We start from the raw sequence: 19040 nt of genomic DNA, 5'->3' as shown, positions 1-19040 counted from the left end.
CTTCTCCAATAGCAATGGAGTCAGATACCGTACCATGTCCTCCTGCCCTACCTTGCTCAATTCACACTCCATTTTGAAATCCATCCTTCTTACCCCCTTCCTAAAGCAGGGAAATAATCTGGAGGTGACCCAGCCGGGATAGGCACATGGAGTCTGCCTCCACCTACTGGAGCGGAGTTTTGCAGGTGCAGTCTCTCCATACTGAGCAGATATTGATGCTCCTTCTTGCTCTCTCTCCTCCCTTCCTGGTTGTCCTCCTCTCTCTCTCTCATGTTGATGCTGCTTCTCCTCCTCTGCTCTCTCTCTGATTCCCAATCTGAAAGCGCTGGGCTTCCAGATGCAGTCTTTCCCTCTCCAGCTGTAGCTTCTTTTGCTCTGACCGTCAGTCTGTCCACAATTCCTATTGTAGCAGTGCGTTCAGTCTGGAGGCAGCATGGCTGCAGTCTCTGACAGCCTCCTCACTGCTTCCTTTTAGGGAGGTGTCTTCAAGAGTTCTCCCCGCCCACTGGATTCTCTGCAAGTGGACTGGGCAATCCCTGTGTTCCTGCAGCATCATTCCTTTTCCAGTCCTCAAAGTATAGCAGTAGATCCAACTGACTAGCTGTGCCTTTGTCCACTCCTCAGCATCGAGCTACCTTTCTTTGCATTTCTCAACCAGCTGACTTTTTTTTAAGCTGTTCATAACTTATTTCCCCCCACCCTCCCATCTCTCTTTTTGCTATCCCTTTCCTGAAAAAAGGAGGATTTTCTCTGGGCTTTTCGTTTCTACACTGCTTGCACTCAGTGCTGCTGTTGGCACTTTACTGGCAATTCCCCATTGTCATAGACAGCGCACGCTACCACCACATAGGCCACAGTTTCAGGATCAACTTGAACCTTTGACCTCCCTCCCGGTCTTCCTTGAGGGCTAAGGTTTCAGTCTCCCAGCTACCACTTATCTTGGGCAGAGACCTATGTCTTTCTCCTCCAGGCCAGGGATTTAGACTTTCAGTCCCTCTGCACTTCACTGTGATTTCCCCAGCAGGTCTGACCGAGGTCCAGCACCAGTGGTTAACCTCTCTCCAGAGGATACAATAGTGTGTACCGGTAACCAAACAGCCTTCACAAAACAAAATACATTCATTCTGAGGGTAAAAAGCAGTACAGAGGGGAAAAAGTGTTCTTATATTTGTGCTAAAAGCTTACCAGAGGCCACACATCAGTCTTATGGGCCCTTTTAAGCCAAAGTCCTTCCAACCCTTCTACAAAGTTTCCCAACCCCCACCCAAACAGAGACTCCTGTTTACTGAATCAAAAAAAAAAAAAAAAAAAAGCCCTGTGCCAATTTAAACTCAGCCTTTTTATACCAAAAGCCCCTTCTTTGTCTGTTGGTGGCTGGAAGACCCAGTATCGGCAAGCCAACCAAGGGGTGGTACCTCTCTGGAGGTGTTCACAGTGTTAATGATTAGCCTTAATCACCCCCTGCGGTTTTTAGTTCCTGGAGGAGCTGCGGTAACCCGCCCCAGAGTTCCATACTATCCCGGGGTCCACAATGATACATAAACCATTCATAAACTTAAAACAGTATGGTTCCCAAAGACACTGCAGGCACTTGCAATATCTGTCTCAGGTACCTGGCTCCACATTCACCCAGACAGGGAGTTTAGGTTTACCAGGGTCCCAGTTATACTATGCACAGTTTATACCAGAGCTGTTTAAAAGGCTACTAACTTCGACCGCTCTTAAAGTATAAATAGGACTGGTATCTGTAATGTCCTGGGGATAACACCCTTCGTATTCTTGACCTGGGTTTGGCAATAACTAGATATGAGAATGCTCCTGATAATTCACAACTGGTCTCAATCTGAACTCAGTGCATGTCAGGACAGGATTCTGGGAGTTATGGCAGTACTGCGTGGATATAAGGACTTGCCTACACACAGAGAAGTGGCTTAACTTACACTGGTTTAGTTCAAGCAGTACAACTTGTGTGTGTGGACTCTCTCATACTGGTTTAAAACTGGTTAAATGGAGTATAGCTTGCACGTGAACATTTACAAGCACAAGCTATTTTGCAAGCACAAGCCAAATTGATATAAGCCAGGTTTAAATTGATGTGAATGTCCACATATTGCACTGCACTGGTTTAACCAGATCAATACGAAAATTATATCTTTAATTATTATATCAGTACAATGTCACATGTACAACCAGGCCTAAAACAGCAGATAAACAGAATCAATAAAGCTCATAACTACTTCAATAAGACAAACTCCAGATCACAACTGAGGAAGCTTTTCAGTGACTGCTCTCCTCCAGATTTTTCCAGATAGTTTTTGTTTTGGGGGGGGGGGGAGGGGGAAGGGGGGAGTGGCGCGCAGGTGTGTGTGTGTTGCAAGATATTTTGTTGCTTTTGGGGGGCAGATAAAACACCACATCAGAACTAAAGTTAATTTTAAAAAATGCTCCCACCCTCCCCCCCAAAAATAATTGTGGAACAGTCTGGTAGGTGTTTGGGAGGGATGTTTTGTGGGGGCAGGAGTTATTGGTCAAAATTCAAAATTAACTGAAATTTTAAAAAACTTCAAACCAGGTCTAATGACAACATATTATTGTGACACAAATATCAGGCTATCATGACCTAACAAGTTTGTCCTTCAAGACAAGCTCTTACAGAGCACAATTCTAAGACACCTAGGGCCAGATTCTCAGCTGGGGTAAACAGATGTAGTTCCATTAACTTGATATCACCTGAAGATCTGGCCCCTAGTTTTCATTAGCATGATGGGAATCTTTTTCAACCCAAAAAAGAAAAGAAAAAAACCACCTAAGGGCTTCTCTTTTGTCAGCATCGCATACAGAAACTGCATTACTGTTCCTTCTCCCATTTCTTTGATCAGCCTCAGTAATTATCCTGTGTTCAGTTGAACTCAGGAAGCTTTAATCTGTATGCAGCTGTCTGGGCCAGCAAAAATTAATACTGGACTTATCCTAACAACATTCCCAAGACCAAGGGGAAGCAAGGACACAGAAATAAAAATAAAAAAAAAAAATGCAACAATCTTAAATCAAAATACGGCGATGAACATCAGTAGGGTTTGCACTGGTGTAACTGGTGACAAAATCTGACCCAACAGTGAATGGCACAGTTGAAACTAAAGACAGAAGTTGTCCTAAACCAGCTTACATTTGTCCAGTAATAGAGAAAACTCTGGCAGTTCTGAATTAGAAGAATACACAGCACAAGGTTGCCTGGAATGTGGGGATCACATCCAGTTTTGTTACATGCTTCCACTTATTATTTAGATGCTGTTCTTACCTCTGCAGCTAAGTAGTTCCCAGTGGCTAGATGTTTAAATCTGAACAAGCTATTCCACTGTCCTGCCCCTCCACGGCATGGATCATGATGTACAACCTACAGACAGAAATACAGATTATTAGTCATACCAACCATCGTGAGGACCACACAAATACAGCCCATTCAGAGAAACTGCTGTCTTCATTATGCTGAAATACTAATTCTACTATAGCTATTGGGGTGCCAACCGTCCAGGATTGCCCTGGAGTCTCCAGAAATTAAAGAATAATCTTTAATGAAAGATTATGTCGTGTGATGAAACCTCCAAGAATACGTCCAACCAAAACTGGCAACCCTAACAGCTAATGCTGTCAATATTCTTTACAACGTATATTCCATGATGATAAAATATTTTACTAGGGGTGAAATTCTATGCTTACACTGAATCTGCCACAGATCATAACTACTTACATTTATATTTCACTGCTTGCAAGGAAATGTGCCTCCTATAATGTGTGAATCTAGAGTTACTCCATTTAATCCAACAGGGTAAATGGAACTACTCCACATTTACATGGGTATTGCTAAAATCAGATTACACTGTGTCTCCTTCTCTTATTAAAAATTTCTGTTGCTGAAAGAGAAGTTGGTCCAATAAAAGATATTACCTCAGCCACCTTGCCTCTCTCATATCCTGGGGCCAACACGGCTATACCACCAATACAAACAATAAAAATTGCATAGCACTTTTTGCAAAAAATCAGGATGCTCTGGATATAGGACCCCCGGATAATTACATTCTGTCTGGCCAAATCTCCTCACTGTCAGTTGAGCTGGCCAGGGTATTCTTTCCTTTATGTCTTCCACGGTTTTGTAGCGTTACTAACTACTTTCCAATTTGGTGTTGCCTCTTTTCTCTCATTAACGAGTTAAGTGATCCCTAGATATGCAGGGCCCACTCCTGCAGTCCCTACCCAGGCAAAAATGTGGGTTTGCTCAAGAAGCCTTCTGTTTTCACAGTGTAAGGTTTGTCTAGCAGTTTAGGATCCTTGCACAGGGTGGAAGTAAAGGTTTTAAGACGTATCAATTGCCCCATATTCTTCTATCAAGAACAAAAACTCCTGCTAATCTTCTAGGCCCTAATTCAGCAAATCATTCCTATTCAGCAAAGCCTAACTGTAAGCACATGATCTGCTGAAGAGGAATGGTCTGAATCAATTTGCTGAATTAGGGCCCTACTCTATTGCCATGTGTCATTAATGGCAAATATGTGCATCCCATGAGATTCCATATATACCTACTTTGGCCTGTTCAGGAGAAGCAGTGTCATTGCACTGGCTTTGATAAAGTTGCACCATTTATGCCAGGTCTGAATTTGACCCTCCATTACTTTGCTTCTGTGCAGCTATCTATGCCAAGAAAACATCTTCTCACCCACACAACTGTAGCAATAAAGCATCTCTTAAATGTTCATCCTACACAAACTGCTTCATAAAAACAAGAATAGTTACTGGGAGGTATATGGTGATACTATGGCCAGGAATGATGCATTTTTACTGAGCACTGCCCTTTGCATCCTAAAATATTTATAATGGGCAAAAATACCTCTATTTCCCACAGTGCTTTAGAACTTGTTGCAGAAGTGGCTGACTGACGCAATGTTGTACGAAGGAAAATATGTTGTTTCTTCTCATATTCATCACAGGTCAGAAACTTCTCTTGCTCTGCATGGAACAGTCTAACAACATCCCCCTAAAGGAACAGGGAAGGCAAGTATTACCAAATGGAATACAAGGTGATTGGAAATGCCGGGCCAGAGTTTGATCCATATGAATCCAGAATCTGAGCCACATGAATCCACTGACATCAACAGAGTCCACGTGACTTTTCACTGCTGTAAGTGGGACCTTTGACTTTTTTTTTTTCCTGTTGCTGGGGACTCATGGAAAGGGGAGAACACATCCTGGTTTTGCAGGATGTAGACAGGTTATGACTCAAAAGTCTATCCCTACAGAAACCCTGTGAAACGTTAATGAAAATAAAATCTATTTCAAAGCATGACAGTGAAAAGATGACAAGTCCACCTTGGGGTGATTTTTAAGTTTAAGGAATTTTTTTTTACTGGTTTTCTATTTTTGATTAAGCATAGTTAGTGCTTGGTGAAAATGAATAGCTGGCAGCACTTGTGAACTAGAATTGTGAATAAGGCATATTGTAGCCAGGGGTTGTACACGCTTCCCCTTCACACAGTTCTGCCAATGCACCTCAACACAGACAGCAATACCCAGTTATTCCTGTCCTAGGCCTTTTCTAACACAGATTGCTAATTATGTTGAATTGAGCGTTGGTGCTGTGATGGAGAGTCATGTTCACTGCAGAGCTTGCCAAATTGCAAGGCCTTGAAATCTTAGATGCTTTTGACCCTATTGATCATATCTTTCTTCTTAACAACTTTTCATTTGCTTTTGCAACTCTGTCCTCTCCCAGTTCTCCTTTTGCCTATCTGATTGTTCCAGCAATGTCTGTTTCAATGGGGCCTTCTCCGTCTCCCCTATCACTTTCTGGTAGTGGAGAGGGGGCTTGATCCTCTTCTCCTCTCCCCATTCTATTTTTAGGGGATCTCACGGGCTCACCTGGCTTCAATTACCATCTTTATGCTCCATTCCTGACCTGTCCTCCCCTCATCTCAGCATCTCTCTCCCCGACATTTCCTCGTGGATGTCTTAGCATCAACTGGAACTAAATCTGACTAAAGTTGAACTTTGGATCCAATCCTCCATTGTCTTATACTTTGTGTGGTCATTTACACCTCTGCCAACTGCATGTAAACTGCTAGAAATTCTGATCTGGCATCGTGTCAAGTGGCCTAGGAACAAGTGTAAATTACTGCATAAGGTTCCAGGGTGGGGGAGGATCAGGACCTTGGTCTCTCTCCCCCAAAACTTTACACACTCCCTGCACTTTTTCTGTCCTCCCTGCTACTCAGTGTTAACTTTGGCTCCTCCTTCTCCTTTGCCCCACACATCCAAGCTGCATTGAAGTCATGCTATTTCTTCCTCCTCCACAACATTTTAAAGCTTCCACCTTCTCTCTCCGCCCACCCAGCTCCTCTTATTCCAGCCTCATCACCTCCCATCCTAATTACTACAACATCCTCCTCTCAGCACTCCCTAGCACCTGCATTGCCCTCCACCTCTCCAGATCAATGTCCTTGCCTGTTGTAACCCCTCTTTCATTCTGAATCCCTCCAGTGGTTTCCCTTTTTCCACTGCGTCAGACTCCAGCTTCTTGCTCGCACTTCACAAGTCTACCCCTCCATGTTTATTGTTGTTTGTTATACTGCTCCTGCGTCCTGCCCCCTCTGCTGTGCTAACAATGTCGGTCTCCAGCACCCGCTTCTTCCAAAGGCATCTTCCTGCTGTCCTCCACCTCTCCTGTAAGCATGAAACACCCTCCCCAAAAACAGTTCTGTAAAGCACCTATCCTTTCCTCCCTCACATTCCTCCTCAAAACCCACTGCCACCAGCAATTGCCTCTTGTTAATGGCTAGTTAGGGAGCATGTGGGGACTGCTGCTATTAATTTATTTAAAATAAAACTGTAAGCGATTCAGAACTCTCAAGTTGTGCACAACGTTCGCTTTTATAGCAGCATCATTCTATATCGGGTGCTCTCACCATCCACGCCCCACTCCCTCCTACTACCGGTTACAACTGCTTTCTGTATCTTGGCTGAAACTAAGAGGGGGAAACTGTTCAAGGTAGAGACTTAGTCATGTGTTTGTACCATATCTTGCCCTGGGAGTCCTCAAGTTTGATGGGGGCCTTTGGGATATACTACAATACAGATAAAAACTTTAGATTAATCAGTAGTAAGCCAGTATTCTTCCTGTGCATTATTATATAGGAGTGGTGTGGGAGAGTGGTGGAGGATCCTAGATAATGCAAGACAGCTATGGTTGTTCCTGTAAGGTGGTTTTCCGGGTCCAGTTCTTTGCAATATTTCTCTTAGGTGCCATTGACCTGAATATGGCATAACTGTTACAAATTTTGAAATTCAATGCAAACAACATTACAAAAATGTGACTCATACTTACTCCTTTAAGAACGTCTTCTCTGTAGCAACTGTATTTCATGAATAAAGTTATTTTCCAGCTTGTGTTGCAATTAACAGCATTTACCTGTTAAAAATATATATACACCTATAGGTTGAGGGTGTTTGATTTAGTCTTTTAAATACATAAAACGGTACAGTAAGATCTTTTTGTTCTGAGCAATGGGGTCCTGGTCCATGAATTGGGTTCCCATCTAATACAGTAACACTAATAAATAACAATGGGTGGCAACGATGATGATGAATATAGAGTGGGCCAAATGTTTACGACTGGTTATAGTGCTTACTAACAGGAGACCCTAAAGGCCTGATCCTGAGAGGTGCTAAACACCTGCCTCACCCATTAACATCAGTAAGAGTGTCAGGTACTCAGTAACTCCCAGGAAGCCGTCAGTGCCTTGTAGAATCAGGCCTGTTTTGCCTCTAGGTTGTCAAGTAGCTGGGCCATTCTCTCAGGGGTAGTATCAGCAGTGTTAGAGTTGGTGCATGCTACTGGCTTTTAGCCCATGCTGGAGCCGAGCATACCAAAAAAAGGAGGAAGTGTACACATTCTGAATTGCCAACTACCCCTCTTAGGCTGAACTCACCTCTTTGCAGCCTGGATTATCTAGCAGCTCTATATTGCTGGCATGCAGAGGCTGCCCCGCGTTGACTGGCATCAGTACAACTTTGTCTCCCACAACTATCTGGAGGCCAGAAATAAACGACAATTTAGTCACATGTAATTATCCAATAAAATGGAGCAATGCTACATTTTTTAGGGCTCAGCGTGGATGATGCTCTTGGACCTATGCCTGGCCAACTTATTCTGAGGACAATTCAGAGACCATGGAATTTTTTTCACCCAGGTAAGCAAGTTCATCCCCAGTGAGCAGCTCAAATTCAAAATGTCATCCCAACAAGTTTCAGCACCCTCAGGAAGCTTGCTGCTTGATTCAGTAGGGATTTGTAGGTGGAAAAATGGCCCTATGAACCTATCAATTCCATGTCTGTAAAAACAAACCAATCCAGATAAAAACTGCATTAACGACTGCTCTTCATTCCCATGCACCGCCAGTCAGATGGTAGGTTAAACTTGGGAAAACAGTCCAGAGTTTGAAAGAAAGATCTCTCTCTCCAACCCTTGCTATCAGCCAAAATTCTCCATCATTAGGTCTTTGATTTCACAACAGCCTTAGAGGCTTGGGGCCAGGTTTTTTTGTTGTTGTTTTGTTTTTTTGGCCAACATCAGATCAGCCTAAGTGAATGGCTGTTGTCCAATCAGTGAAGCCCCCGGCCTGATCTGAGTTAGAACAGCCTAAGGAGTGCTCTAACTTACCTCAGCTGGCTATGGGCCCTAAAGGATCATATACCAACTGAAAATCAAATCATGGCCTGCCCCCTGTCCTGAAAGGCATCTACACAATGGGGGGTGGTGATCACAGATGCTAGCTATGCCAACTGATAGATCCCTCCCTCTTGGAGGAACTGCCAGCCAGTCAGCTACAGCCAGATTCCAGCTCTTGTGCACTGCCAGAACTGCACAAAACAGCCAGATCTGGGGAAAACAACACGGAAAACAGTCTCCAACCTAAAAAACAACAGATTAGTGTGACAAGAATTCTACTCACACCTAACAAAGGAAATACTTTATATCCAAGTAGAATAACACTATTAGCCCAGCTCAAACTTTGGTGTTGATGCTTGGATTTGGTTTTGGTGTTCACAGCAAGTCTAAGCAAGCATATAGACAAAAACTAGGAAGTGACTACTAAAAATTGTGATCAGTGTCACGAGAAATGCTGAGAGAGCCATGCTTTTTTGGAACACAAACACACAAAGTTGATGTCTGCATTTGCTAACTTAATGCAACTAACACCACATTGGGCCAAATTCATCCTTCGTGTAACTCCACTGAAATCAAAGCCAATGAATCTGGCCCATTGGTTGGGGGGGGGGGTGAAAACAGGTTTCAAGTTGTTTAACAATAGTTAAATAAATACTGGTAACAAAACAAGGTGTTGTCATGCTCAGAATACATGTCAAAATCCTAGCAGATCCAAAACAAGGAAGTTTACTAAAGGAATCCAAAACAACGATGAAAAAAAGTGCCTTTAAAGTGCATTACTTATGCAATACATTCCTGCATGCCATGCTTCATACAGACTTTACTTACAGCCATGTAAGAAGTTAAGATCAGACAATTCATAAACCAAAATAAACCATCAGGCTTGTATCCTGCAGAATTGAATCAGGACTTCAAAATCCATTGAAAGTACAGCTGGATTATAACAACAACAAAATTACTGAGACAACACATAACCAAGTATCCCATTTTTAAAAAAAGGAATTATTCACTGAGCACCAATATCTAACTTTCCATGGGCGTGGGAGGGCCAGAAGTAAGGAGTGGCACACAGCTGTGGCTGCCCTAGGCACAGATTTGGAAAGGAACTAACTCCTACAAACATCTGAACCAGTTTAGTTTTATTTCTCACTCTCACTTTGTGTCAGTAATTAATTAACGAGTCCCTGATCTAAACTCTTTCACTTTCTAACCCAAATAGGTATCTTCTATGGTCTGATGCAATTCACCATTAAATCAATGAGAATCTATCCTTCGACTTTAATGAGAGCCTAAATATGTCCCTACAATTTCTGGGCCAGATCTCAGGGTTCAAAGGCTATGGAAAGCTGATTTAACAGGGCATCTGAAGACTCCTCTTGCAAAGACCAACTACGAGATCTATGCAACCCTCTTCTGCCCAGCCCCGATGCAGTTGCTAGAACATCTAACTAGACTGCTAGAATGTATTATGTAATATGGTTCAATCACTGTGACAAATATCTATGGAAGTGCTCCAAAGAAGTCAGTGTAAGATCAAGTTAAAATCTTTTTATTATTATTTTTTAAAAGAAAATCTCACAATGCTAAGCATCCACTATTGTAAGCCATGAGGGTAGTATTTACTTATGCTAACTGAAAATGTGTTGAAATGCAAGTAGGGCATAGGCCTTGAAGCCTAAACTTTAGGCTTCATATTAGCTAAAGTTAAGTTTGTTAGTATGAGTGAATAAAAAAGTATTAATAGTAGTGACACAAGGCATAACCTTGGGTCATGTAGTAAATACGTTTTTGTTCTAACTGGTTTTAGCAAGTGTTGTAGGGGAATTCTTGGATCTTTTGGAATATTGATAACTGCAGAAATTTGCATTGATGCAAATGATCATTATAATGTTGTTTGATATTAATAGCCAAAAAAGAAGGGGAAGATATTTGGGTTCTGGGGTACAGATAATTAAATACGGCAGCTGAAGAACACACATGGTAGAAAGGTGGATTTAATATTAATTAATATATTATTATTTACTATAAATAGGGTAGCTTCCAATTTATGGAGAGTTGCAGACACCATCATACAGAGCTTAAATGAAGGGTCAGATCACCCCGTGGTGTCTTTTCATCTTAGGAATGTGAGCATAAATGTAGAGTTCAGTTGTTAGACTGTAATGCTTTAATGCATGCTTGCTTTAGTTTTAACATATAATAAATTTCATCCTCATTGTATCACTCACGGTTCTTAAACTGAATTTAAATTTATTGCCTATAACCAAATCAAGGATCCAGCCTTGGGCTTATATTATTTTTACATTTTGCATCTAAACATATTAATGGGAAAATCTGAATCAAAGGTTACAGTGTGACCTATCAGACAAATCAAATACATTCTAACAACTCCCTCTAGCACACTTGATAAACATTTTCCTCCAGTCTATTTTCATAAGAAACCACTGCCGTCTAAGAAAGCACTACTGTTTGTGGCTACTGCTGATGAGAGATTTGCTTAGCACTCCACAAATGAAGAGCCTGCCTGGGAATCCCCAGTCAGGTCTGCAATATGAAGCTGCCAAACCTAGAACTTGGCCCTGTCAGAAGTGGATCTAAACTGGCATAGTGGATGTGAAACCACAATTTGAGGACTGAGTTTCAAGCTTAGCACACAATTCTCTTAGATCTGGAGTCACGATCTCTACTTAAATTCTATCTTTAGCTAGCATGTAAAACTCGCCTGGACTCAATAGTAGGATCATACTAGCTAGAGATGGAAAAGACCCACCCGATTATCAAATCCAATTCCCTCTCAGAGTTGGGCAGAGTTTTCCTGAGAGGGCACAGGGAATTCAATGCATGGAAAAAGTGCAGCATATTTGCTAGAAAGCTGCTCTATGGACTTGAGAACAGAATTTTGCCCTTTATGCTGAATGTTCTTGCTTTTTGTGAGTTCATTTCAGAATCTACGGGCTCTTTTCCTATATTCCCCCCACACCCTCCCCCAATATACAATGGGATGGACTCTCACCCGGTATAATTCAGTGTAGCACCACTGATGTCATTGTTACACCAATTTACACCAGCTGACACTCTTACCCACTGTGCATCACCAGTGTAGAACCAAACCCTGGACGTTATCTTCCCTCTTGCATTTGAGGCAGCATTATATATTTATTTATGTACTGTATATTCAGCAAAGACATTGTTTAGAAATAGCTCTGTGTGCTTTTTGAGTCCTGATTTATGCCATTAACTAAGAAATTCTTCTTCTTCTTGCATCCCTTTGCTTTCTCCCTAAACAACTTAGCTGAGATTCAGTATTTTCCACCTACATTGTCACCTTCGCTCCTCAGCTTCCAAAATGGCTGGATGTAAAACCAGGACCCTTCGTTCCCCGCAGCATCCAGAGACACCCGCATAGCATTCTTCTCCAAGAGAGCTGGTAACCTCTTATTGACGGTGAGATATTTGTTGCTTTTTATGTGCAGTAACTGTCAATAACAGAAATAATTAGGGTTCCTCCTACCTTTCTGTCAGGAGTTTATTTAAAAGCTTTTGGCAATTTTTCATAACAAATAAACGAAGACAAAAATCAAACCAGAAAAGAGATCAAAGTACATTGGAATAAACCAAAGAAACAGTTACTGTATAAGATCCTAAAGAAAACAGTGTAGTGATCAGTTATACATGTAGTATATACACCCTGCTCACAGTCTGGCCAGTGCAGGGTGCCAATCCGGACCAGTGAGGGGTGCATTCATCACCCTCCTCCTGTAACCCTGGGTGCCTCACAATGCTTTGCTGCTGTAGCTCCCAACCTCAGCGGCTCACCAGCAGCCTACTAGCATGAAGGTCACACCCTGAATGTCTGTGCGCTAGACAGCCCTGCTTCAGCGGCTGTGATCTCGGCAACCCCCTAGCAGCTTCCACCAGCTTTGGTTACAGCCAGCAAGAAGACTCCCAGTCCCATATTTTCACAAAACCAATGTGCTCGGCAATGTCCAGCTCTCCCCTGGACGGTCAGAGAAATATGGTTCATTTGTTCCTCCAAAGACACAAAAACACATCACAGTTTAACTTAACTGCTGTAAATACACCCTTCCCTTCAAAACACACCACTGAGTTGGTTTGTAGTTAATAAACTTGTTTTATTTTACAATAGGACATAAGTGAAATGAGATCAAGTAAAAGGAATAAATTCAGAAAGGCTTACAAGCCAATAAAATGAAAATAAAAGTCTAAAACTTAACCTAGCAAGATACAAGCTTTGCTCAAGTTGTTTCTTTCATCTGTCAGTTCTTTTCCCAGCTGTGGCAGACTTTCCCTCAGTCAGGGTCTTGCTCAGAAGCACAAGGGGCTGGTTTCCCTTGTCCTCCTAGGTGAAAGTTCTTTGCCTAAGCAGGTTTCTCACCTATATTCAGTTCCAGAGACTTCACCCCACCCACACTTGGTTGAAGGACCCATCTTTCTCAGCTTTCAAGAGCTCTGGCTTCGCGTGTCTGCCTAGTGATGGATGGCTAAAACAGCTTCCTGTCCTTGCTTGTATCTCCCAAAATTCAACGACCTTGCTTCAGGAGGCAGGAAGCCCTCCTGTGTGCCCAGCCTGCTGTGCCCATCAGGAAGCTGACCTCATGCTGTTCTTCCATTCCTGTGGGCTGCCTCTGGTATATAAATGGGGCTTCCATTGTTTTGAACCTACCATGCTTAATTTACAAATAAGACAGATAAATAGCTTTCCCCAGACCTCCTCCCCCAACCCCACTTCTGTCCGGACAAGAACCATTCCTCCCTTTGTTCAGCCACACACTTTAAAACATAATATCAATAAATATCCATACTTCCTCCTATGGTATTAATACCTATATTTTACAATTATATTAATCACCATTGTGTTACAAGCATTCAAAAAAGGCTTTATATGTAGGGACCTACCAAAGTCAGGGTCCATTTTAGTCAATTTCACGATCAGCATTTTTTAAATCGTAAATTTCATGATTTCAGATATTTAAATCTGCAATTTCACAGAGTTGTAATTCTAGGAGTCCTGACCCAAGAAGGAGTTGTGAGGGGGTTGCAAGGTTATTGTAGGAGGGGTCATGATATTGCTACCCTTACTTCTGCGCTACTGCCATCAGAGCCGGGCAGCTGGAGAGTGGTGGCTGCTGGCTGGGAGCATAGGCCCCGACTCCATGGGTGCTCCAGCCCTGGAGCACCCATGGGGAAAACCTGGTGGGTGCTCTGCACCCACCAGCAGCTCCCCAGCCCGCCCCGCTCCCCCCCAGCTCACCTCATCTCACCTCTGCCTCCGCCTCTTCCTCTGAGCATGCCTTCCCCGCCTCTCCTCCCAGCGCTTGTTGCTGCAAAACAGCTGTTTCGCGGTGTAACAAGTTGTGGGAGGGAGGGGGCAAGGAGGGGAACGCAATGCACTATACGGAGGAGGGAGGGAAGAGGCATGGCCGGGGATTTGGGGAAGGAGTCCAGTAGGGGCAGGGACGGGGAGTTGGGGCGGGGACTTTGGAGAAGGGGTTGGAATAGGGGTGTGAGCACCCACCGGCACCAGGAGAAGTTGGCGCCTATGGCTGGGAGCCCAGCTCTGAAGGCAGAGATGTCTCCAGCAGCAGCACAGAAGTAAGGATGGCCTGATATGGTATTGCCACCCTTACTTCTGCACTGCTGCCTGCAGATCTGGGCCCTCAGTCAGCAGCTGCCACTCTCCAGACGCCCAGCTCTGACGGCAGCAATGCAGAAGTAAAGGTGGCCTGGTATGATACTGCCACCCTTACTTCTGCACTGCTGCTGGCAGGGTGCTGACTTCAGAGCTGAGTGCCTGGCCAACAGCCGCCACTCTGCAGCCACCTAGCTCTGAAGGCACCACAGAAGTAAGGTGGCAATTCTGCTACTCCCCTAAAGTAACCTTGTGATCCCCCTACAGGTCAGGACCCCCAATTTGAGAAACTTTCTCCCCAGTGTGCTTTTACCCTAGACGATACAGATTTCACGGTCTGTGACACGTTTTTCATGGCCAAGAGTTTGGTAGGGCCCTCCTTATATGATACTCTAATATTGTATTCAATCCATGGATTCAATTGCTTACTATTTGAGGTTTAGATCCCCCTCCCTGATCTTTATAGCTCAGATAAAGTTTCAGAGGGGTAGCTGTGTTAGTCTGTATCCACAAAAACAACAACGAGTCTGGGGGCACCTTAAAGACTAACAGATTTACATGGCCGTTCTTAGTTGGTGGAGTGATTTGTCTGGTTAATTCCGATAACGAATGAGACTCTGGCATGCTAACTAGTTATGCGACCCCCGAGCATGCCCAAATAAATCTGTTAGTCTCTAACATGTCACCGGACTGGACTCCTCGCTGTTTCTGCAGATAACGTTTCTTTCCCCCCCCCCCCCACTTGTTAGCTTAATAGCTGTGTTGATCTGATATGTAAATACATTTTCATGGTCTTTCAAAGTACTTTAGAAGTAACTGCCCAGAGGTGAAACTACATTCCTTTGCTTAGGGTGGAGTAACTCCTGTTTGACTGGCAAACACATTTTATTAATTATGATTTCAGTTTATGTCCTTAACTTTGCATCAGTTGTTTGCAACTAACATTACACAAGGATATTAACAGGTGAGTTATGAGCTTTCCAATGACATATTACACCACATCTCTTAGATACAGATTATAACAATAGTGAGCTGGGATACAATGGTCAGGCCAGTTGAAACTCACTACTAGATATCTGCGTGCCCCTTGCCCTCTTCCCTTGGACTGCTCTTAATGTCACTACCCCTTTAATGAGATTATTCAACTCTAGGCCCCTGTTGTCAAGGAAAGGTTTTACTGAGCTTGAGAATATAACATCTTTCACATTTATGTCAAGAAGGAGGAATGACTCCTATGATTGAGATGAAGTTGCATAGCATTTTTTCAATGAGGATATCAACATACATCATGGAAATGTAGATTTACATCCATTTCCCAGACTGAAGTAACAATAACTACATATTGATAAATACTATTGTGGCACACCATTAGAAAATGAATATACAGTACTTCTGGTAATCTTTAAAAAAAGAAAAATACAGTATAACAACTTTTACCAAGTTTTATTTACCTGCTCTGACACAACAAGAATTGCAACGTTAGTTTTATGTTCCCAATCACCCCTGACATGAAACATCTGTTTCCCTTTCAGCTCAGAGAGTGCAGATGCATCTCAGTGGCTTACCTGTATGACATTGCTATATTTTACGATTTCGCCCAACAACTTTCTGTTCTCGCATTCATTCTGCTTCTGTTCCATTTCTGCCGCATGCTGCAAAAGAATCATTATTTATTTCAATAGCAAATCAATATTAGGATTCAGCTCTTGGGATAGTGAGGAAGTAAAGGAAATGGCATCACATTAAAAATGCCTTCTTCGATTTACAGCTGTTATTGCACTATTGATATAAACCATTTACAACCAGTCTCTTGCGGCATCATAATTTTGTGCACTATAAACACACACAGATGCCATACAATCATTCAGGGTTTATATTCCCCAAAATAGAACGATTCATCATTTACGGATCATGTACTAGCTGCATGCTATTTTAGAAGTTCAATAAGAAGAAATATATTTCCTGCTGTTTTATGCCCTCCTGAATTTTTTTTTGGGGGGGGGGGGGCAGTTCCACCCTCCCATCTTTTCCTTTAAGACTTGAAATTTTTTTTTTTGGTTTGTTTTTTTTTAAAGGCATGAAATATATGGACAGTATAAACCAAAACACTACTAGTTATATCAGAAGTAACTTACAGAAAAAGAATCGTACAGTAATAATGCCACTTATATAATATGTTTCACCCAAGATTCTCAAAAATATTTTATGAATCTTTATAGAATTAATCTTTGCAATACTGTGTAAGTTTTACTGAGTAATTTTATAGCTTCTTGAGGCCCTCATCCTGCAACGTGTGGCATGCGGGCAGACTACTGTACCCACACAGACCCCCACTGACTTTAATGGGACTCTGCTCAAGTGCAGCATTCAGCTCACAAACTGCACGTTCCAGGCGCAGAGTTTAAAGTGATTTACTCAAGGTCAAACAGAGTCAGTGACAGAAGTGGGTATAGAACCAAGGAATGCTGACTCCTAGTCCCCTGCTCTATCTACACCTCCTTCCATTGGATGTTTTCTTCATTGCTTTTAGAAAATAGTGTTGAATGATGTCCCTTCATTGCGTGAAATTATGTCAATAGGTAATCATGTTTCACCCAACCAGCATCATCCCTCCGATTTTGCTGTCTGTGCAGACCCTTTTTCAGTGACAGAGCAACCCTTTCCTCATATCCAGCGTTTGATGCAAAGGAGGAGGTGTATGGTGTCCAATGACGAATAGGTGAGAAAGTGCCACCACCTAGACTGAAGGCAATAAAAACAGCCTTAGTGGAGATATTTCAGGCTGAAGGTGTGGAAAGGTTCTCTAAATGTCCCTTTGCTTGACTTCTAGAATTCAGACCTAAAGTGACACACTAAATTAAAAGAAAGGGCTGCTCCTATTAAGTCAGTAATTTGATAAATGAATATTATGTCATAGGAGTCCCCGGTGCTTCACACAATGAGTAAAAGACACAGTCCTGTTCCAAATGACTGACAGTCTATGGCAGGATAGACATGATATAGAGGGCAACACTTCCAGTCAAGGCAGTAGGAGGGTGGAGCGAGGGGTACATAAGTGGGGTTGCTATGGTGGCATAATACTCAACATGGCAATTCTCCAGGTATTTGTTATTGTTGTTTCATTCTATTGTGATTCTACTGCCTACAGATTCAGATAACGTCTCTTACTTGTAGTTTCTTAAGCAACGCTGCTTCTGTATGGTTTCCTTGTTTGGCTTGTTTAGCTTTCCAGTATTGCTTCTGTGCAGAATATCGGTTCATAGGACACACCTTGAAAAGGCAATCTGCAGAAAATTGAAAAAAAAAACCTATAAAAAAAGTGATGTTGAAAGATGCTTCCCTTATTTGTCTGGGTGGGGTTCCTTTGTTTTGTTTTTCCAGCAATGCCTAGCTACCACAATGTCTGGGCATAGATTAGATAGAAAACAGTCTGACAGTAATGAAACCATAAATGTGGGGGAAATAGAAGAGTCAACTATAAATCTTTCAACGACTCCTACACCCTCCCACTCAGTGCAGGTTCTCTGAACACCCAATGAAGGGCTGTAGGCCATAAGCCTGCAAGAAATATGCAGAATTCCATGCTTTTTCCCCCCTTTATTCTTCTTTGCTCTGGTATGGCTTTATATATGTATTGACGACTGAAGGTGTGTGACTTCTGAAACCCTGAGAATAAGTGCACTACTTTTTGACTTCAGCGATCTGCGCCTCCTATACTGTTGGCAGTGCTAAAATAAAAAACTATCGCCATTCAGATGCAAAGAATATTAGGAATTTTAACACTGTTCAGTTCCATGTGTGCTTTCCCCAAGGTTCATTAACAAAACGGTATCAAAGGGACAAAAGTTGCTCTCCAACCTAAGGTTTCTTAACACCTAGTGGAGACAGAATGTCACATGTAGAAGTTGCAAATGGTATCTGCTCATTACTCCAAGGCAGCAGGGCATTCAGGGTAGCAGGTTACAGGGCATTCTGCTGCTCTAGGCAAAATGGAAAATATACACGGACTGTACAGAACAATACCGCAGTCACATACACAACAAACATTTTTTAGTGACCTCAGTAATGACCTATCTTACACTGCCCCTCTAACATTAGGATATGAGCATCTCAGAACCTTTGCTGCATTTATCCCCACACGATCCCTGAGAGACAGAACTTCTATCTGGCATTAGCCCCATTTCACAGATGGGAAACTGAGGGGGAGAGAGAGAGACTAAGTGAATAGTCTGAGGTGACGCAGGAAGTCTGTGGTCTGGCCGAAAATTAAACTCCGGCTCTACAATCCAAAGTTAGTGTCTAACCACAGGACCATCCTTTCAGAAGGCTAGCACAGCCAGCATCACACAGCACAGTGTGTTCTCTAGTACTAGTAAATTACAGTAGAGCTTAGAGGCCTCAGTTAAGATCCCCTTTATGCTAGGTGCTGTAAAAATCCATAATAAGAGATCCCCTGCCCCAGAGGGTTTACAATCAAAATAGACAAAGCAGAAAAGGGGCAGGAGAAAGGGACTTTCCCCCATTTTATATATGGGGAAGAAGCATGGAAAGATTAAGTGACTTGCCCAAGTCTGACTTCCTTCAGAACTATAACTATTTAACTATTTTTATTCCTATGCACTCTTTTATCAGAAACTTATCAAAGCTAGGCTCGGAAGAATTCTGTTTTAAACA

General features: G+C 42.6%; 1 protein-coding gene across 1 annotated transcript in view; it reads right to left on the bottom strand.

Moving 5' to 3' along the window:
- Nucleotides 1-19040, bottom strand: part of ITPR2 (inositol 1,4,5-trisphosphate receptor type 2) — a 337337-nt gene that overhangs the window by 255471 nt on the left and 62826 nt on the right. The window contains exons 3-9 of the mRNA XM_074937228.1: nt 17535-17650; nt 15932-16018; nt 12034-12192; nt 7977-8075; nt 7373-7456; nt 4883-5029; nt 3299-3394 (exon numbers count right to left, since the gene is read on the bottom strand). Of these exons, the coding sequence (XP_074793329.1) occupies nt 3299-3394; nt 4883-5029; nt 7373-7456; nt 7977-8075; nt 12034-12192; nt 15932-16018; nt 17535-17650 (788 nt within the window). The remainder of the gene's footprint in view (nt 1-3298; nt 3395-4882; nt 5030-7372; nt 7457-7976; nt 8076-12033; nt 12193-15931; nt 16019-17534; nt 17651-19040) is intronic.

Source organism: Natator depressus, chromosome 1, assembly GCF_965152275.1.
Source record: "Natator depressus isolate rNatDep1 chromosome 1, rNatDep2.hap1, whole genome shotgun sequence".
NCBI lineage: Eukaryota > Metazoa > Chordata > Testudines > Cheloniidae > Natator > Natator depressus.
This window is presented reverse-complemented; position numbering and strand designations above follow the sequence as displayed.